This window comes from Tachypleus tridentatus, chromosome 13 (assembly GCF_004210375.1).
Source record: "Tachypleus tridentatus isolate NWPU-2018 chromosome 13, ASM421037v1, whole genome shotgun sequence".
Taxonomy (NCBI): Eukaryota; Metazoa; Arthropoda; class Merostomata; order Xiphosura; family Limulidae; genus Tachypleus; species Tachypleus tridentatus.
This window is the reverse complement of record NC_134837.1, coordinates 8,180,613-8,202,761: the sequence shown is the minus strand read 5'-3', so window position 1 is coordinate 8,202,761 and position 22,149 is coordinate 8,180,613. Positions and strand designations below refer to the sequence as shown.

Genomic DNA, 22,149 nt, shown 5'->3' with positions numbered 1-22,149 from the left:
TTTTGAAAATTCAACCTCCTTCACAGAAATTAGCATGTAGTTCTAAGAAGGTTTCTAGCCATAAACTTTCGTTCTATTTGAAGTTTGCCTAACCTAGCATGAGTGAACTCAGTTTCCAAATGTTACTCTGCCTTTATTTCAATAACACAAATCATTTAAGCAAAGTAAAGTTTTCTACTGCAATGGTAACTTCCTTCTTTTTGCAGGAACTGTGTCCACCATTTTTTGTTTCCATCATTTGAAGCAATTTGAAAGCATTCTTTAACAAATCAGGAAAAACTTAAAGCTATAGGAGCAGCATCATTCCTTTTATGTTTACCACCTTGTCTCACTAATATTTTCAGTTCTTCAGTACTATCGACAGGAAGAGCTAATGTTAAAAGACCATTGGTTTTATTACTTCTTTAATTTTCAGATGATGCCACAAGTTGATTACTTGCAAATTTGATGAATTGAAGTTCCATTGCTAATTACAGAGCTTCATTTAAAGATATAAACCTATTTTGATTCTCATACCCCTTCCTTTATGACATCTCTAACACTGCACAACAAAGTTTTGCTTCTTGAACACTATTGGGTGTTCCTTATAGACTTTTGGTTGCTGATCACGAAAATCACATCCAAATTTGCCCATCACGTACTGTTTCATCGAAATCTTCAGTTTTGTCATGCTTTTTCTTATATTTGTGTCCAAAAATTTTCATTTCTGTAAGAGACGTATGAACAATGTTTTGTGCAGTCTGGGCACATCCAGGCATGAAATCAGGCTAGGTTGGAAGCTATTCTGTGGAAGTATGGTGCCTGGGCAGGTAGGAGCCAGCTTGACACTGTCTCAGCAGGCTACAAAAGTGGCTTGCATACACAGATGCTGCTCATTGGATTAATATACACCTTATAGTGTGTACATATTGTTTCAAAGTATAGCATTGCCTCAATAGCACTGTAACAAGTTAGATGTTATAGACGTTTTACAGGACAACAGAAGTTGGTCAATATGTCTTGTCAATGTCATAACAGCCCCGATACATTCTGCTATATTTATGGCGAGTATATGCTTGTTCATCAGAGACGCTCAATGACTGCTCTTGTGAAGAAAGCATATCATCTGTATTTCGGCTGTAAAATTGGTGATCAAGACCAGGAAGGGGCACCTCACATTTGTTGTGCAACATATGCTGTCTGTCTGAGAGCTTGGCTCAGAGGCACTCGAAAGACAATGCCATTTGCTGTCCCGATGATATGGCGAGAACAGAAAGACCATGTGATGGACTGTTACTTATGTTTGATTAATGTGTCTGGTATCTCTGCCAAAAACAAGATGTCAATTGAATATCCTAATCTGCCTTCAGCAATGAGACTCATGCCACATGACGACAGTCTTCCAATTCCGAAACCACCAGAGGAATGGGCCTTAAACGAACAAGATAAAGAAACTGCAATGCAGGGAACTGGCAGTGACATTGATATGGATTTTGAACCGTGCTCCTCAGGTGATCCATATCTCATAACACAGTCAGAATTAAACGATCTTATCAGAGATTTGGGTCTGTCAACAGCAAAAGCCAAATTACTGGGTTCAAGACTGCAGAAATGGTGTTTCCTGTCACCAGGTATGAAAATTTCTGTTTTTTGAAGCCGCCAAGATGATATAACCAAATTCTTTGCACAAGTTGACAGTCTCTGTTTCTGTGTTAACATCGAAGGATTGTTCTCTGCTCTGGGTTGTGACCATGACCCACAAGAGTAGCATCTCTTTATTGATTCATCAATGTTAAGCCTCAAAGCTGTTCTGTTACACAATGACAACGTTCACCTTTCAATACCTGTTGGCTATGCAGCACACATGAAAGAAACCTACGAGAATATGGAAATGTTGCTGAAGCACATCCAGTACAGCAAGTACAACTGGAATATCTGTGGAGATCTGAAGGTTGTTGCTTTGTTACTGGGAATGCAGCTTGGCCATACAAAGTACTATAGAAAGCAAAGCTCAGTGCTGTCAGTGATGAACATGGTGAAAGGTTTCACCAGGACATTGCTACAATGGATAAACGATATCAGGGCAACTTGAATCCGTCAATGCTTGCTGACTACTGTTGGATACTGCAACGTACTGCACCGAATATTGAATACAAACGAAAATCAGGAGAAAAACACTTTTAATTATGTTGAACTTAATAGCATATTAGAAACATAAATGCAGTTAAATACGTTATTGCCAGTAAACAGTTAACTGTCTATTTCTCAGAGTTCCTACGTGATGAAGCAAAACCAAAACTATATTTGTGCATACCCACCAGGTACCTGTCACAATCAGCAAAACTTTTCAGGAAGCAAAACTTTTCAAAAAAATTGTTGTGCAGTGTAATTTGGTCACATGCCAACAAATTTATCATTTAATATTAATATCTGAATTAATCATTTTAAATCTTTCCCAAGTTCCTTCTAAAGTGTCTTCTTTCTTCTGTACCATTTCTGGTACTTTATTCTAGATACATCTTTATGCTGCAACTGTCCATACCTATTTGATAAGGCAGCTACCAATGCTTTACATTTCTAATGTCTCTTAGTGTTGTCAAAGTGACCCTTTTAGATGGGTAGTATGCTGAATGGCTTGTTCACTTTAACACCCATTTACTCTGGAAATGATTATGAAACAGGTTTGATATCACTCCCATGATACTTTCCATTACAGTAGGTTAGATTGTGGAATTGTTAGTTGAATTATGGAACTGAATTTGGTAGTTGATTGGCTGGATTACTTTAGAAACATCCTTCAATAACAGGTGATACAGAAGTAGTAACAATAAGTTTGGACCAAATATGTTCTTCTATTCCATAGTTTCTAGCAAAAGACATTCCTGGCTGTAAGTCTTAAAAATGAAGAAGAAGGGCATGAAAGATTTCCTATTTGTATTGGAGAATTGATGTTTCAGGTGTTTTATTTTGAGACTGATGTTTTATTCTACCTCAATTATACATACTCTTCTTTGCCTTGCTTTTTGCTCAGTTAATTTTATCATTAAATATCTTCTATACTCTTAGCTATCTTATTGTTGTAATCTCATCGTATATTTTCATTTCTTGTCTTTAATTAAATTTATCTTTGATTTCAATTCTTCTGTAAACAATATGTCTTCATATTACTGGTATGCATTCCATGATGCATTTTTAAGTTGGTGTACAATATTAAGGTATCTCACCAGTATGTATTATCAAATGAATTCTTAATTCAGTGTACAATAGTAAGGTATCTCACAAATACCTAGGGTACATTTTATAATCCCACATTGTAGCTTGTACCCTCGGATCTTTTCAGTTGATGCAGCATTTTTTGTTTAATTTGCTATTGTTTTAGCTTGTTTTGAGTTATAACAAACTAATATGTGTACAATGATATATATTTTTAATACTACCCAACAGTGGGGAGCAGCAGAATTGGGTCAGAATCTATTCAATCAATCACATCAGAGATAACACATAATTATAGATCATGCTCATCTATATTTATAGAGGAGGAATGAAAGCAATTACAACAAATATAAAGTTTTGGTCACTTCCAATGAGTTTCTCTTAATGACACATTATTCAGCATATAGTCTAACTACATGTCCAAACTTTGATACTTTGTTATGATGGTATTAGCTTTTTCTTATTTTTTTCTATGGGACAGAGAAGTTTTATGAGTTCTCTGGATGGATACAATTTTGTTGATACCTCAACTTTGGATGAAGTGGAACAGTGTGTCCCAATGCTACCCAAGGCCTTATTCAGAAAATGAATGACTAATTCAAATACTTTACTGGGTCTAGGCCGAGTAATGCTATTAATTTTTGGTTTTGTTTGATTACAAGAAACTAACATTATGCCCAGAGACTATATAAAAAGACAAATCAAGGCATAGCACCAAACAAAGGAATGCTCGAAGCAGTAAAAGCTGCATCTGAGGGCAAGTCCATTGCAACCAAAAAAGGAATATTGAAGTCAATAGATTCAAAATGTAACTTCAAATTCAACTACAAACATTTGCTAGTGTTTTCAACTGAACCAGAATTTGTGCTCTCACAATATACACTTTCCATGTCTAAAATGTTCCATGGTTGAACACGAATAAAAGCAAGTAATAAATAACTGTGTGTAACAACATGAAAATTCCTAAAGAATGAAAAACGAACAAGATGGTAGGAAAGAACTGGTTTAGGGATTCATAAAACAAAATCCCCAACTATCAGTAAGAATTCCAGAGGCAACTTCATTTGCACAAGTAAATGCCTACAATGGTATCAAAGTTTTCTGTGTTGAGAGTATTATTAAAGAGAAAAACATTATTGGTGCAAGCATTTACAACAGTGAAAAAAGTAACAAAAGTAATTAGTGTCAAAAGTATAAAATGAGATGATCAAATAATGTCACATGAGTGAGGTAGACTGTGTGCTGAACCCTAGCAGCAGTGTACTATTAATACTCTGTACTTGTATTTTTTACAATAAATTATTGTGACACTTTTTTAAGTAGTTCACCTGAAGGATCACTAGTGCTTTAGATTGGATGAACAGCACTTTTTCTCAAAGTTATGCATCACTTGTGCAACATTCACAATCATCAAAAGACACACAAATTGTCTACCAATGGACAATCACAGAAGCCATATTTCTATCCCTGCATTAGAATATGCTAAAGAAAATAGGGTTCCATGATGATGAGAAACCCACGTGAAAGAAAAATGTATTCTCAACTAAACAAACATTAACCTCAAAGTTAACCTGAAGGTGACCTAATAAAGTTGAAATGCCGTTCTGTACTTTATTTTAATTAAAGTTTTAATATCCATACCAGGCATCTTGAGAAAACAAAATAGGGTTCTGCTCTCACACAAGCCATAAAACTCAATCATTAGATCATACAGTATTTGGTCCTATGAAAGGGTAATAAAATGTTGATAATAAGTGAAAGATGAAAAATCAAGTAAAACCTCTCACTATCTATGAGAGTAGGCAACTACTTGGAGAGGCATGGATAAAGGCAGGCACCCCAAGCAACATTTTGGCTGGTTTCAAAGTAGCAGGAATATTTCCATTTGACCAAAATATGTTTGGTAAAAATGCATTTATGCCATCACCTGTGTCTAAAATGTCCCATTCTAAAACCACGTATGGAACCCTCATCTTCCTAAGAGCCTAATACCAACACACCTAGCTCTTCTACAAATGTACCAAAATGGTACCCGCATCACTGGAGGCATCTACAGATATATCAAACAAGAGCACACAGATGAATGATCCTGCCTCCCCTCAGGCTGGTTTTATAACTCCTAAATGCCTTTTTGGTTATCCAAAGGTAAGAAAAAATTTACTCACATAATAAATTTCTTTGACTTTTGCTAATTTTAAAACAATTGAAAAACCATTATGAATGGACTTGAGAGTTAACAGAAATATTCGATATATTTTTAGGTGTTACAAAAAACCAATCAAGGAAAAACAAGAGGCAATTATTGCTTGTGTTAAAACAGAAGAATGTAATAGACTTAAGAAAAGAACTAAGACTAAAAAGAATCCTAAAACTAGAAACAGACTTATCAAAGAAGACTATACTATTCTGCCTCAAGAGTGTGACATATAAAATGATGAGGAGGTTCCAAACATTGATGATGAAGATAACACACCAGATGTCAGTGACAAAATGACAGAAGTTACACTAGAACATTGTGTTGTTAACTGTGATAATGTGAGCAGTTAACTTCTAGTAGCATTTGTGCAGCAAAATAAGAAATGACCCATTTATTATGTAGGGAAGAGCGAGATGTTGAAACCGACAGCAATGAGGATACTAAAATAGATTTGTTTAGAAAAAGTTCATTAGTGAAAAATAAATTTACTAAGCCACACATAAGTTTTTTTATTCATTAGAAAGGATCAAAGTTATACTGCCTGAACTTCTGTGCATGGACACAACTAAATGCACAAAAAGTGGTGCTGTATTTGCAATCAATTTAATGTTTAGAAGTTCACTGATGAAAAGCAACATATATATTCTGTGGCTATGTTTACTCTTCAAGTGCTACTAATATTTCCCCAAGTATCCATACAGAAAGTAAATCAAAGTATAGCGTTAATTTATTTCTTTATAACTGTTATGTAAAGTAACAAACTGAGTGAATAGTAAAGTTCTTTTTTAACATGAATATCACACTAGGTTCAGAAATAAAAATCTATTATGATCAAGGTGAAACTGTTAGTTATGCTTATTTATGAATGGCAAATGGTTTCTGAAATGTGTCCTTCATTAAAGTACTCACCAAGCATAAAATGAACATTAAACTAAATATCTATTTACCATTTAGGTCCTATGTGTGTCCAGATCATCCATGATAGTGTCCCAGTTAACCTCCATTTTGACTGATTTAAAAAAAAAAGGATCATACACTAATACATTGCATTAATCAGATAGAAGTCCACTCCTATTTCAAAATATGTCTTTAGAGAATTGCGTCTCTAGACATTTTCACAGTCTTCATACTGCAAGAGTTATGAATATATAATTATTTATACAAGGACAATGGCCTGTCTCACCTTGGCCTAACAATCAATAGATGGGGGAACCTGTAATACTAATTTTATTAGATTTAACTTTTGTAACTTTATGAAACACACAAGTTGTATGTTTATATTAAGCACTTACAGTTATATCAGTTATGACAGCCAAGAAATTTTTGCTTGTGTTGAAAGTTATCTCATCAACTTCTTGGTAGTTCAACATTAAAAAATATGAATAGCAAGCATAAGAAGATATCTTTGTTCAATCTGTCAGCACACATTTCTGTTGGTGTCTGAAAAAAAAAGTGCATCATATATATCATTCTGTTGTTTGCATTTTTACAAACACTCATCACTTAAGATATAATTGAGACCATCATCTGTTAGAATAACAGAGAATAGTTTCTTAAGATGTGATTTACATCTTAGAATAACAAAAAGAATCACTTAAAATCTTACATTGATCTATGTCTATAAAAATACAATTCTTGTTTAACTAGTACTGTTAATCTTGATAGTGCCATACACTTCTGGATCTACAAAAATCCTTGAGTTTCATGGTATGTTGCTCATGCTTATAATCCAAGTACAAACTGAGATGAAACCATTTTTAATATGACAGAAATATTTTAGTTCAAAGGAGAACAAACAAAAACAAAACAGAATTCTGTTGAAAACACCAAACACTATAAAGTAAACAAGAAACTTTGGATTTAATTAATCCATTCTCTGTATACTTTCCAGCGCTCTCATATCCCCACACTATATCTTAGATAAACATTTCCTGTTGTTGACACTGTTTTCACCTTCCTCTAGTAGGTCCAGGTTAATCATTTTGACTATCACCACTAGATGAAGAGCGAGCATCCTCTTATTTCACTGCTTCTTCATCATCACACATTTGAACATGATTCACTTTCACTCTCTTCTAAACTATCTGAGTCAACTACAGGGTGTTCAGAAAGTCACTGTGCAGTTTTGTAATCATATTTTATTCAGTCTATTTCAAGCCAGCAACTGATAGCAGTGTTTAGAAACAAAATAAGAAGGATCCAGGCCTGTACTGATGCCAACCAGGATCACTTTCAATATTGTTTATAATTGTCATTCATATTTACCTCCTGTATTCTATATTGAAACATTTCTGTTAATAAATATATAAATGCAAAAATATAAAGGTGCACAATGACTTTCCAAATACCCTGTATATCAAGCATATTTACACAGTAATTAAAGTTACTACTTGAACATGGCTTACTTTCACTATCTTCTAAACTATCTAAGTCAACTATATTAAGCATATTTACGTTGTAATTAAGGTTACTACTTGCTGTTCTAATGATGTAGGTGTAATTGGCATGCATTTTCTGTACATTCCACTTGGGTGTCTTGTTGATTACAGAAGAGCTGAGTGGAAAACACTGAAGAAAACCATATATCAACATTAGGTGAGATGCCAATAACAATTCTAACTTCTTTTACTCACATAAATCAAGCATGGCAATTTTGAATGGCATTGGGGAACATCTGTCCCAGTTACAGTGTCAGGGAGTGAGGGCACTAAAAATATACATTCCAGTTACAGTGAAGTGTTATTAAAATACAGAACTTTTAATTTCATAAAAATGACCAGACTCTTGTAATATTACCCCCAGTGTGATTGATATTAAGACAGACTGTATTAAGTGTATGATATTTAAAATAATTAAACATTAATCAGGGAACATGGTAGCAATCCCTATGTATGAACTTGGTGGTAACAGTACTATTCACTGTATCCAATCATGTGCATTAATTGAAAGTAATAATACACAGTATGCTCTTCACTACTCAGTTTAATATTATGGTCACAAGATATCTTGTTTAAAAAAATAGTCTACAGATTACATTATGAACTGAATGAAATGATGTCTTTCACCTAAGAAGATATGCTTCCCCCCGGGAAGCCAAGACTTGATTCACAAATAGTGCAGAAATGTGTAACTAAAAATGTTATTGTAAAATTTATGGGATAGAAAACATATCAGAAACTAGATGGCACAAAGGATTTGAGGAATATGTGCATTACCCATTCCTCTATTCCACCATCTTGTATACCTTTTATCTGAGAGTGATGAGTAGTTCCCATTTTATTCCCATTCAGAACAGTCTCTGATGTGTTTTCCATCCTTACATCCCATCAATATTAGAATAACATTTTTTTGTTACTAGTATTTTCAAAGTATTTTGAGATTTTTTTCAATTTTGGAAAGTTTAGTTTAATTTTGTGAATAGGGCAGCCCAGATAGACTAAATGGTCCCTCGTTGTCTTTAATGTTATAAGGTGCATTACAAAACTATGTATTACACTATCTGTGTCGTAAAACCCACTGGGATCAAAATCCAATTTTTAGTGTTATAAGCCTCCAGACTTAATGCTGCTTATGTGAGGGGAGCTTACACAAACATAACTTTTCTCCCCAGTGTATTCTTTAATGTACTTATAAGGTACTATCTGTATAAGTTTTTCCACATACTGTACAACTTCAAGATTTCTCACTATTGTATGTTCATTAATCTGTTCTTAATTTGTTAAAAACTAATTTCCACAATCTGTAAAACTATATAGTTTCACTTGTGTGCCTTCTTTCATGAGTTTTTAATATACTGTTTGTCACAAACTGTTTTCCACACACTGTACAAATATAAGGTTTTTATCCAGTGTGTATTCTCTGATGTATTTCTAATTCTCCATTTCTTCCAAAATGTTTTCCACAATCTGTACAAATGTAAGGTTTCTCTCCAGTGTGTATTCTTTGATGTGCTTTTAAGGTACTGTTTGTACCAAAGTTTCTTCCACACACTGTACAACTGTATGGTTTCTCCCCAGTGTGTATTCTTTAATGTCTTTTTAATTCACTGATTGTTCCAAACTTTTTCCACACACTTTACAAATGTAAGGTTTCTCACCAATATATTTTCTTTCATGTACTTTCAAGCAACTACTTGTACCAAAGTGTTTTCGACACACTGTACAACTGTATGGTTTCTCACCAGTGTGTGTTCTTTGATATTGTTTTAAGTTACACTTTAATATAAATTGTTTATCACATAGTACGCAACTGTAAGATTTCTCTCCAGTGTGTATTCTCTGATATATTTTTAAGCTGCTATTTGTACCAAACTGTTTTCTACAAACTTTACAAATGTAAGGTTTTTCACCAGTGTGTATCCTTTGATGTCTTTTTAATGCACTGTTTGATACAAATTGTTTTTTACAAACTGTACTATAATATGGCTTCTCTCTAGTGTGTTTTCTTTTTTGTGTGTTTTAAGTCAGTCTTTGTTCCAAACTGTTTTCCACAGACTGTACAACTGTAAGGTTTCTCCCCAGTGTGTAATCTCTGATGTGTTTTTAAGGTACCATTTGTAAGAAAGTTTTTTCTACACACTGTACAGTTGTAAGGTTTCTCTCCAGTGTGTAATATTTCATGTATTTTTGATTCACCCTTTGTTCCAAACTCTTTTCCACACACCCTACAGATATAAAGTTTCTCCCTGGTGTGTCTCCTTTCATCTGTTTTTAGATGTTTGTTTGAAACTGTTTTCCACACACTCTACAACTGTAAGTTTTCTTCCCTGTAGGTGGCTTTAATGTTCTATTATGTAACTATTTGTTCCAAACTGTTTTCCACAAACTGTAATATGATATAGTTTCTCTCCAGAGTGTATCCTCTTTAGTTGTTTTAGTTTATCAAATGTTTTTCCACAACTGTATGGTGTATCATAATTTTGATGTATATTAAATTCTGTTAGGTTATTTATACCTAACTTTGTTTCTCCACTAATATTGTAATTTGGTGATTTTATGTCTTCTGTTATGTGATCTTCTTGTTTTATAACATGATAACCAGGAACCTGACTTCCGTAACAGATGTACACACTTGTCTTTATATCTAAAATAGATATATAAATGATGTCACTAATTAGTTAATAATAAATATATAATACAATGCTGTATTTAACCTCTACATATATATTTTAATGCTCTAATATAATCAACTCCAATATCAATATCTAAATATTAATATATTCTCTGTATACTTTCAAGCACTTCCAAGATCTCACACTACATCTTAGATAAACATTTCCTATTGTTAACACTGTTTTCACCTTCCTTTGGTTGGTCCAGCTTCATCTTCACTAGATGAAGAGCTAGCATCCTCTTGTTTCACTGCCTCTTCATTTTCACACATTTGAACAAGACTCACTTTCATTATCTTCTAAACTGAGTTAAGTACATCATGAATATTTATGTTGTAATTAAGGTTACTACTTGAGCATGACTCACGTTCACTATCTTCTAAACTATCCGAGTCAACTATATCAAGTATATTTACATAATAATTTAGGTTACTACTCGCTGCTCTAGTGATGCAGGTGTGATTGACATACATTCCATTTGGGTATCTTGTTGGCTACAGAAGGGCTGAGTTGAAAACACTGAAGGAAACCGCATATGAACATCAGGTGAGATGTCAATAAAAACTTTCCAGTTCATTTTACTTGTATACATCACGAGCAGCAGTTATGAATGACCATGATGATATGTATACATCCAAGTCATGGTAAAAGTCTTAAAACTAAAACTAAGTTCAACACTTGATAAAAACATTTCTACCTAGATCACTGAAAACAAATTGGTTACATACCATGTTCAAGAGACATTTTTATCAGATAAATTCTAAAATCTCTCCTGTAGAGATATGATAGTACAATTTAACAATAACCAATATCACTTTCAGCCAGTATTTCTGAATTACATATCTGAGATGTTTTTAATTTCAAATGGCTGATTACCAAGAAGTCTTCCAATGATTTGTCTATTTTTAACATGTTAATTAACATCAATACTGTATAATTACTGTTCAAAAGTTCTGTATGTATTGCATATGTAGTTATAAAGATCACTCTTTAGGCTAAACTAACATATTTATCTATATATTATTTATCAAGTTCAGGTACCATTCCTGTAACTATAAACTGTTTCATTACTGACTCAAACATGTTAAACTGTAGATTTGTGATCAATCAAGTGTCAGATTCTATAGACTGGTAGTGTTCAGGATAACCATATATGTGGTAATACATGACAACAGTACATTCACAAAACATGTAGAACTACAAAAATAACAAACACTGGTCATTTACAGTTTTATTTTATAGAAATATACTCTTCAAAAAAAAAACGCAAAAGGGATATTTTTGTTATTTTAAAGATAAATATATGTAATAACGTTACAAGCTCAGAGTATGTGATGTTACCCGTGTTAAGGCACTGATTGTCAGACCAAAATGACAATAAAAGTTGTGCACTTTGAAAACGGAGGAAAACATCAGATTTTTCGCCAAAACGCATTCGTGTCCAATAAATTTGTTTGAGAGATCTGCATGTTCTGCAAGTGCAACATGTGCAAAATCCCTATAAAAGTGACAGGTTCTCGGTTTCCATATCTCAGTGTTAAGCCACCGACACGCAATACAGTTACACCAAGACTGACTGAAGCACAACGCAACAATGCCATTGGTCGATTGGAAGCAGGCGAATCTCGATCAGATGTTGCAGAGCTGTGAATATCCACCCAAGCACCATTACAAGGCTATGAAATCGTCACCAACAACATGGATCAACTTGTAACCGTCCACGATCTGGCAGACCTCGTGTGACCACGCCCGCACAAGATCGCTACATCCTGTTACGTCACCTTCGGGATAGGACCACCACTGCGCCATCTACTGCCTCAAACATACCAGGGCTGTGTAGGATTTCCGATCAGACCGTACGCAATCGTCTACGAGATTCTTAGGCCCCATGTGCAACCCATCATGGTGAACGTCAACGATTTTTTCAACATGACAACGCCCGTCCTCACACAGCCCAACTCACCACTGTCTTCTTGAGACACCACAACATCAACGTTCTTCCCTGGCCCTCCAGATCACCAGATTTAAACCCCATCGAACATCTTTGGGACGAGTTGGACCGATGTCTGCGGCGGCGACAACCTCAACCGCAGACTCTACCTCAGCTTGCAGCAGCTTTGCAGACTGAGTGGACAGCCATTCCACAGGATTTGACTCGTCATCTCATTGCTTCCATGGGCAGGAGATGCCAAGCAGTTATTGATACTCACGGGGGGCATACTCGTTATTGACGTTGAGTGACGTTAAACTTCAACTAGTGAGCGTGGACTTCGCCTTTGCAGACTTTGGATGTTCAGCAGTGAATGTGCAAAGTTTCACACATGTCATACAGAACTACCGGAATAAACTTGTTAACAATATGTCTCAAATTTTGCCTTTTGCATTTTTTTTTTGAAGAGTATATGTACTGTTCTCCACATTCATTTTGAGGCTAAATTAATGTCAACATTTTTTTTAATGTTGTTCATCATATCACATTAAACAGGTACAGTCTGGGATGCACTTTATTTAAGAAGCAAAAGACATCAAGGATACTTCTGTGATCTCTGCAGTTACCATTATAATCCTCAAGAATGAAACAGTGCAATAAATTAGAATAGCTGAAGAAGCACCACTCACAACAGAAAAGGATCAAACATGTAAAATGAGCCACTGTAAAAAATGAAAATGTGAGGTGTGGTCCACTATAATCCTGCATGATGTCTACCAATGGAAGATGAAATGTGGCAGAAGAGAGAAGTTGATGCTGATCCTTGTGTGAAGAAATCAAGAGAGTATAAAAATTATGAGAAATAACACAAATAAGGTGAATCTAAAAACATCCCATTTGTAGGAATGATTTCAATGGATACAAATGTGTATATCTTACATACAAAGCAGTTACAGAATGGATCTACACCTTAATAAGCAAGTAATACAGATGGTTTGTACAGGCTTAGGGCATTTTATTTTATCTAACTGAATCTGTCTTTGAACACTTCACATTCTTACCAAACCAAGGTTTTGACTGTTGGTCTTTAACCTTGTTAATATTATAATTTGGGACCTAATTATTTGCTATAGTTAGTGAAAAGGTATAATTCGTTTCAACTCTTGCACTTATGTCTGAAGGTATGACTCTTTCAAAACTTAACATCTCCATTTCTATATGCAGGTTTTCAATGGTGAGAGATAACAGTGTTATCTTTCTGCTGTAATGTACCAACTGAATCCACCACAATAGTTTATATAGATATTTAATTTACATAAACTGAATGCTCTAATTCTTAAATATTCTACTTTTAACAGAACCCTATACTTTCCTAGCATTTTGCCTAAGATATAAAAGTAAGTCCAACATACAACTTAACTGTCTAACTGTAACATACTTAGGTGAGAAATCACCATAAGTAATACAGTCAATCAAGCAGAAAACAATACTGACAGCAACTGCATATACACCATAAGGAAAACTGAGTGCCAATTTCAAATTACCATTGGTGAAGTATAGTATACACTAAGGTCTTTCTAATGACCACATACACTTGTGTCAACTAATTAGACATACATTGTAGATTTCACTTTAAAGTACAGAGGATGAGCACAACATAAGTCAAGGATTAGAAAATTTATGCTTCCCAGAGAAGGCAGAAGCAGACTTTTAACCTTTGTGACAACAGTGGAAACACATGTACATAATAGCCTAAACACTGAAACAACACTACAGCCTAGACACTAAAGTAACATTACAGTCTAGACACTAATGTACATTGCCAGCTTATGTGGTTAAGAATGAACTGCTGCTGATGTTGAGGTTTTTTAGGTACATGAATCATGTGACATGAAAACTGCAGTTTAATTGTTGTTTTTATTGTTTCCTTTGAAACAGATGAATTAAATATGATAATATTAATTTCAATGATATATACTGATAGTAGAGTGGTTTAATTAAATTTTGTATGTGTCACAGTACTACACTCAGAGAAAAATTTTAAAATGACCCCAATAGTTATAGGGTTAATGCTCAAAATTTAATTTCAAGCTGCTGGAACCACTTTTAAATTGTTTTTCAGTTATTCCAGCTGGAATTATGAGTATTGATTCTCTAGTAATTATGGTCTTCTCTTATATCTTCAGAACTTTCCTCCTAACGTTCCAGCATTTTGGGCTTTTCCCTTCCCTGGCTTTGGTAGATGTCTTAAGTTTCTGGCCATGTGGCCTTTCAGTCCACATTTAATATATGCTATCTGTAATTTCTTTTTTGATAACACTTTTTCACCACATGTCCCACCTTGCTACAATTAAAACATTATAAACTGTCAAGCCTGTTCTGCTAATTTCTCCAGGTTGTTTTATCATTTCTGCTAACACTTACTGTATTAATGGTACAATGCTAAGGATTATAAATCTATTTTTTCACACAGCTCTACTCATATACCAACCTCACTTAAATCCAGTAAAGTCATGTCAGGTATGATTCTTTCATTTACATTCATCCTGGTTACTTTACTGATCAAAATTTGCTCATAATCTGACCTTAAAATGTCCTTTATCATTAGTTCATTGAGATAGAAATCTATTGTAATTTTCAACATAGGTTTAAGTCCTGTCAACTACACCATTGTAACAGGTTAGCTTGAAAGGGTTAGTCATTGGTATCAAAATTTCACAAATTACAAAGAATTTATTTAAAAATCAAGGAAGACAGTTGTGTGTGTGTAGCACAAGCCACTAAATAGAGAATTTTACTTTTGGAACAAAAAGAAACTGATATAGAGTCTGTAACACTTATTCAATCTCTATAAACAAAACATTTAGATATTAACCTCAAAATTTTAAATATTAACTTGCATTCAAAACTTTTATTTACTATTTTATGAATTCCTTGATGGCAAGAAATCCACCTGAAATAAAAATGTATTTCAGAACAGCTGGTATGAGTATTAACACTTTTACTATTAAAGCAGAGAACAACATTTCGACCTTCCTAGATCATTTTCAGGTTATGAATTTATGTCATGTGTTGAAAACATGGCCCTGAAAAGTAGATCCAACATCCAATACAGCAAGCAGGAAAAAGTGACCCACTGCTGGTTGAGACAAATATCAATTTGTTTTAATGGTTAAAAATGGGTCTGTACTGATGAGTAAAAAAGATTCTATGGCAAAAACATGACAAGAAGTTTCAAAAGAAGGAAGTACAGAATCAAGTTGAATCCATGACACCCAATAAACTTTGACCTCGTGATAACTCATATATGACTTTCAACCTGTAAGAAGATTATCCGTGAAAAAGAACAACATGAGATAGAGAAAAGGTAGAAGAATGCCAGCTTAGGTGTTGTCTCTGGTGAGTCACTAGACACAACCAAACAGGACGAAAGGAGACCAACAGATACTGGGTGAGAATTCATAGATCAGAGAAGACTTCCAAGGTGTTCACAACCCATGCCAAAGTACCCAAAAGAGAAAGAACCTTGCTTGTAAAGAGAGAGAGAGAAAATAATTCTTTGGTAACCCTGAGCTTCAGTGATATTTAGGGACGAGCAAAAAAGCAAGCAGCTATTTATCTCAGGGTGAAACTCCAGACCACTGCAATGAAGACGCTAAGGATGAACCTTGACCAACTTGAACAAAAGAGTGTGCAAATGAGAAACTTGACTTGAGTGGATAAAAATTAAAATAACATCTGGATGAACATGAATGAGGGAAGTGAATGCAAGTATCTGAAACACTCACTGTAATCAACAAGACACCAAAAATAAATTCCCACCTAAATGTGAAGAAAAACACAATGTTGAAATGAAAAAAGATAATGGAATAGTATCTCAGACTCATTTCTGAGCCTCTAATACCAATTAGCAGGTGGGAAACCATCATGAACAAGGAACAGTGTGAAATATGTCAAGCTTTTGGGTACAGAACAAATAGCTATTTCAATGATACAATCAGTTATTGTCTCCAAGCTGATGGAAAACTAACAACAGCAGAATTGAATTCAGAGAGAGGTGAAAGAAAGTCAGTCAGGTTGGTCCAACTTCACCAATGCACTACTCCATGAATCACCATCATCCCTCCAAGACGAATAAGAGAAAAGTGAAGGGAAAAGATAGATCAATAGCAATAAAAGTCTGACAAGGTGCATGAAAATAGGTAAAAGAACCATTACTGAAAAGAGAAAGGTTGTGATCTGAAAGAATGTGTTCCACAGGATGACCCCTCCCCCATCAATATCAGCACCACCCCAAAAGGAATCGTGTTCATTAAAGTCATCCATGATGAAAAGGGAGACAGTAGCTATTCAATAACAGCATCAACGTCTGACTGAATGTGAACCTCTCCAGGAGACAGGTAAATAGAACAAACAGTAATGGTATGGCACATGGAGATACAAATGGCTACAGCCTCTAAGGACGTATCAAGTGACACAGATAAGGTGGATACATGCTAGTCAACCAGCAATGCCATTCTTTCATGAAATAGTCCATCACACAACCTATCTTTCTGGTATAAAGAAGACTCAAAAGATGCCAGTATTGGCAGGTTTCACAAATGTTTCCTGTAAGGAGAGACACCTGGGATGATACAAATTGAGCCTTAACATCATCCAAATTAGAATAAAACCATCAGAAATTCTACTGTATCAAAGTGGTTATTTTTTATTCAGGTGAAGGAAAACTGGTCACAGAACCCTTCTGCTTGTGACCATGCCATCTTTCTTTAGAGAAAGAAGGTCTGTCATTTTCCATGGACCTACCATGGGTCAATCTGACAGATCTTGTCAGGGGAAGCAGAATGCAGTGACTGATAACATGAACAAATATCCATTCTGCCTCCTGATGCCACAGAAAATGAATTTGAGCAGTCATCAAAAACAGGGATCAAAGGAGATGTACCCAAACAGACACAAGATGCAACAGTTGAGACAGAGACAGGAGTGTGTGGACATTTTTGTCACTGTTTTATCTATAGATGGCAAAATACTCATCACTTAATGTGAAAAACACTCTGTTCAAGGCATGGAAAGATTTGTCTGCACTCTGACTGTAGCAGTAGAATGTAGTGTAGCAACATACATTTGAAATGGAATGGGAAATAACTTCTGACCCTCTGGATAATAAATGCTGTTTCCAGAATGTAAATGTTGTATTTCTTTCTCCTCCACCAAGGGCAAAATAAAAAAATAAGAGAAATGGGAACCAACACAATCAATGCAATAACGGTCAAGTTACCACTTGTAGATGTCCTGGTCTTTCCAACCACAATGAACACATGCCAAAAGATATCTTAGAATGCTTAGCTGAAACATCTGAAAGAGTAAGGAATATAGGGATGTACCCTACATTTACGACAACCTGCCTTGACAGATTCAAGTGGACATGGCGATGTAAACATCAAAATTAGAAATTTGGTCGGCAGCATAATTCTGTTCATGCCAGTGGTAATGCATCACACAGCAGATTCTTCTTGACAGGAGAAACCAGCAAGGATCTGAAACTCAGGGATGTTTTTATATCCTTCATGAGGAGTTCAAAGTAACAAGAGGAGTAACCTCAATAGGGATATCCCCAAAGGGTTTTCAACTTCAAATGGAGTTTACTATGATATGGCATAGACATTTCAACCAAGATATTTCCAGAACATAACTTCTTACCTAACTTGGAAGAGCCAGCAAGCCCTATTAATCCCTTTTCAGTAAAAAAAAAAGTAAGGCCTTTGCCCTAAGAATTCTTCAGGCAAGGAATGTAAAATTAGTAAAGGGGGGTACAAGTATCGACTTCGGTAGTGACTGTGGAACATAGTTCTCCATACTTGGTTGCTTAACAATTAATTTATTTTTGATTTTTTACTGTTTTATTTTTATCTGGATGTGGGAAACCCACAAGAAAAAGATTCATTACCCACTGATCCCACCCACCATTTTAGGGGACACACTAAAATGTCAAACATGGACACAGTAACAATACTATCAGACATAATGCCCATAACACCTGCAAACAATGCCCAATACTGGTATTCAGTCAACCCAAGCCCAAGGGTCTACCCCAAGGCTACTCGCCCACAGGAATTCAAGCCCAAAGGGATGTGTCACAGTGCTTAAGATACCACCCAACCACCAGGATCCTCTCCTACTCTTCACAGGCCACCATGTACAGCAAACATGTTCAAATCCCAGACGAGATAAACTGAAAATACAGAACCTTCTCTGGGATATCTCCTCACCATGTACAGGAATCCACCTCAAAGGGTTGAGAGATGAAGACTGGACTCTACAGTACAGAGGGAGTCACCTGCACATGGAAGATGTGTTGCACTTCTATTGAGGGATGGTTGTTGGATGCTTACTTCCATACTGAATGGCAGTAGGTGAGAGTATCAAGGTTAGTGGTGAGCAAACTATTGTGCATACAGAGGGCAACACTGGATGAAAAACCTACAATGTGAAAGGAAGTACAGTATCATATTAGAATTAGTTTTAGGAGATGGTAGTGCTTATCAGATGTTCTTTCTAACCCTGATTCAATATCTCGTTTAAATTCAGTTTCTGTTTTCACATTCATAACATTATAATATGAACCATCCTGGTCCTCATCATCACTGTAACTGAACTTAGAAATAACATCATCTTGTAGAAGATCAGCAGGTTATTCTATTTTCACTTGAACGTATACATTCTAAAATCAACAATATTTGAAAAAAGTTAACAAAAGTAACAGCTAATGTTATCACTACATACAGTTTATGCAGTTCACTAATTCTAAACATATAATTAGTAAACCTAACATTTCAAACATAATATGTATACAGTCCTAAAACTATTTAAACACTTGTAACATTTCTCATGTCTGACTGTGTAAGCAATAAAAACAGAGGAAAACAGCTTCATTTCTGTTACTTGTAGTTCCACATTTATGATTGTCACACAAGACACTAAGACAAGAAATTATTCTACGAGAAACATCCTACACCCACTTTCTTATTTAAGGAAACTGAATGTAAAAGTTTAATTATCTCGCTTTTATCTGATGTTACATCACACTTTTCTTCTTGCTCCTCTCTTGTTACATCAAACTTCATAACTGTACACAGAGAACTTTCTTCTAATGAATCAACTTCTCCTGGAACTAGAAGTACAAATAATGTATATAATAAGAATAAATATTACTTCTGTTTTACTAAATCATGACCAAAATTCACACAATGTATTTAGAACATGTCTCTTTAGAGAGATACTATGGTAGCAAAAAAAAACATTAGGAAGTTAAGTTATTGACAATTAAAGATATTTGAATATCACATATTATATGTTGCAATTTGATTTAATGAACAAAAAAAAAAAGAGCCTGATTTAAGAAATTGTTAAATAAAAGTGGTATGATTAAAGCTTAAAGTTAGGACTAAGCACTAACATTAGATTGGACTTGGGATGTTCAATGGTACTTTAGGTTTAGCTATAATTCAACTTATTAGTAAATAATAAAGTGGGCTAAGTATATTGTTTTATTAAGTAAATACAATCTAAAGTATAGTTGGTTATCACTTCACATCTTTACAATAAACCTGGTGACTTAACTTTACATTCATTAAATTCAGCTTACAATAGGTTATACATCAGACTAAACATTCTGCAACTTGTATCACTACATAAATAACCTAAAGTAAAGACTAGTTATTTGTTACTTGTATAAAAGTACAGATAAACTTAATTACTTTAATGTGAAGATAAAATAGTGATAAAACCAATATATTTGATCATCTGACATTAGGCTTAACTACTGTTAACAAGCTGTTGGTATTGTGTTTGTGGGACCTCAAGACTGATATGTACTTCTAAGATAGGCTTAATGACTTTAGTATGAAGATGAAGTGGAGATAAAAAACTAACAATCATTTCTTAACCCTTGAATTGAACATTTATTTCCAATACATTTTCACCATTGAAAAATGTTAACTTCTGAAACAGCACTACCTCCACTCATCCAACATTAGAATTCCACACTGGAAAAACTAAAGAAAGTGCAAAAGAAATCTGACAAGTGGAAAAACTATTTTAAAAGGACAGGTGTGCTGCAATTATAAAAGAAGTCACATCTATGTGGTATAGCATTACTTCTAGAACAGGTATATTCTTCATCTTATAACAAACAAAGTAAAATACATAGGGTGAAACTTCAGAGACAGGCACCATATCTTGTAATACAGATTCCATCTACATACAACAGATATTCACATATGTAACAAGCATGAGCACACAAGACAACTGTAATCAGATTTCAAAAAAGGTGCCTGGAATCAGATATAAGAATATGTAGTTAAAGCTAAAGGACCATAAATGTATACAAATAGGCCAAAAAACATACAGGGAAACTTCTGGGATTTAATATTAAGAAGAAGCACCTTGGTATACATCAGATTATGTCAACTGAAATCCATCTGTGCAGAAAATATCAAATAGAAGTACCTTGCATATTATTTTTTGTTTCATATATTGTACATAGCAGATTGTGTAATCAACAAGTGCAGTCAGCTCAAGCAGAAACATATGAGGGAAACACTTCGTCAAGTCATGGAGTCACGTACAGCCCATCCAGACAGAAACATCTGATGGGAGCACCATGCTTAAAATTGGTTAATTTAAACCTTGAACATAATATTTTGAGAGGTCAGCAACTGCAGTCCACATGAGCAAAAAATATGAGGAGATCACATTTATTATCACAATCCCACTATTCGTTGGTAAAAGATAAGCCCAAGAATTGGTGGTGGGTGGTGATGACTAACTGCCTTCTCTCTTGTCTTGGCTTGGCATGGCCAAGCGTGTGAAGGCTTGCAACTCGTAATCCGAGGGTCGCGAGTTCGTATCCCGGTCGCGCCAACCATGCTTGCCCTTTCAGTTGTGGTGGCGTTATAATGTGACGGTCAATCCCACTATTCGTTGGTAAAAGAGTAGCCCAAGAATTGGCGGTGGGTGGTGATGACTAGCTGCATTCCCTCTAGTCTTACACTGATACATTAGGGACGGCTTGCACAGATAGCCCTGGAGTAGCTTTGTGCGAAATTCCAAAACAAACAAACTCTCTTGTCTTACACTCCTAAATTGTGGATGGCTAGCGCAGATAGCCCTCGTGTAGCTTTGCGTGAAATTAAAAAAAACAAACTTATTTCGTCTTATTTGTTGGTGTTTGAAAATACGTATTTTTATTATCAACAATTTACATTTGTTAAATTCGCTGTCATTCAAGAAGCACAGAAATCACATTACATAATAATTAAAATAGGTTGCTTATAACAGCTATTTGTCTTCAGATATTTGCGTAAGAAATATTTTATATAAGAAGGGAATGTTTGTTGTTGTTTTTTGTAATCTAAATTCATTAATTTTTATGAAGTGAGTTATTTGTTTCTATAATTTATTCTTTAGGATTTTCCAAAAGATTTGTTTGCTTGGAGTCAAGTACAAAGCAACCCAAACTGTATCCAAACTGGGTTTCTAGCAGTGTGAGTCTGCAGACATACCTCTGTGTCACTGGCGGCTCTTTCAAGACGAATGGCCTCTGGAGTAAAATAATATATTTACATCATAACCAATTATTTTAGTTACGTACTTAAGAATGATGCAATCCATTTATTTTCGTTTAAATACTGAAGATGGGAATTTTAGGATTTCGAA

At 34.8% G+C, this 22,149-nt stretch overlaps 3 protein-coding genes across 6 annotated transcripts in view; all 3 read right to left on the bottom strand.

Annotated features, from left to right (window-relative positions):
• LOC143237092 (uncharacterized) overlaps positions 1-6,808 on the bottom strand; it is a 31,691-nt gene extending 24,883 nt beyond the window's left edge. For all 3 annotated transcript variants that reach the window (XR_013019865.1, XM_076475960.1, XM_076475954.1), the window contains exon 1: positions 6,682-6,808. Coding sequence is in view for 2 of the 3 variants with exons in the window: in XM_076475960.1 (XP_076332075.1) it covers positions 6,682-6,759 (78 nt within the window). In the remaining variant the exon portion in view is untranslated. The remainder of the gene's footprint in view (positions 1-6,681) is intronic.
• A 3,146-nt stretch (positions 6,809-9,954) lies between these two features.
• Positions 9,955-12,821, bottom strand: LOC143237095 (uncharacterized). Its single transcript, XM_076475964.1, has 2 exons — positions 10,689-12,821; positions 9,955-10,471 (listed from the first exon to the last, which is right to left on the bottom strand). The coding sequence occupies exons 1-2, from the start codon at positions 10,735-10,737 to the stop codon at positions 10,167-10,169; spliced, it is 354 nt and encodes a 117-aa protein (XP_076332079.1). The 5' UTR covers positions 10,738-12,821; the 3' UTR covers positions 9,955-10,166.
• Positions 12,822-12,899: 78 nt separating this feature from the next.
• LOC143237094 (uncharacterized) lies at positions 12,900-21,152 on the bottom strand. Of its 2 annotated transcripts, XM_076475962.1 has the most exons (3): positions 20,941-21,152; positions 19,512-19,603; positions 12,900-13,251 (listed from the first exon to the last, which is right to left on the bottom strand). In XM_076475962.1, exons 1-3 carry the CDS (start codon positions 20,945-20,947, stop codon positions 12,967-12,969), a joined length of 384 nt encoding a protein of 127 aa, XP_076332077.1. In that variant the 5' UTR covers positions 20,948-21,152; the 3' UTR covers positions 12,900-12,966. The 2 variants fall into 2 exon arrangements, with proteins under 2 accessions (XP_076332077.1, XP_076332078.1); XM_076475963.1 differs by lacking the exon at positions 12,900-13,251 and having other exon boundaries at positions 15,247-19,603; positions 20,941-21,115.
• Between the last annotated feature and the right edge of the window lie 997 nt (positions 21,153-22,149).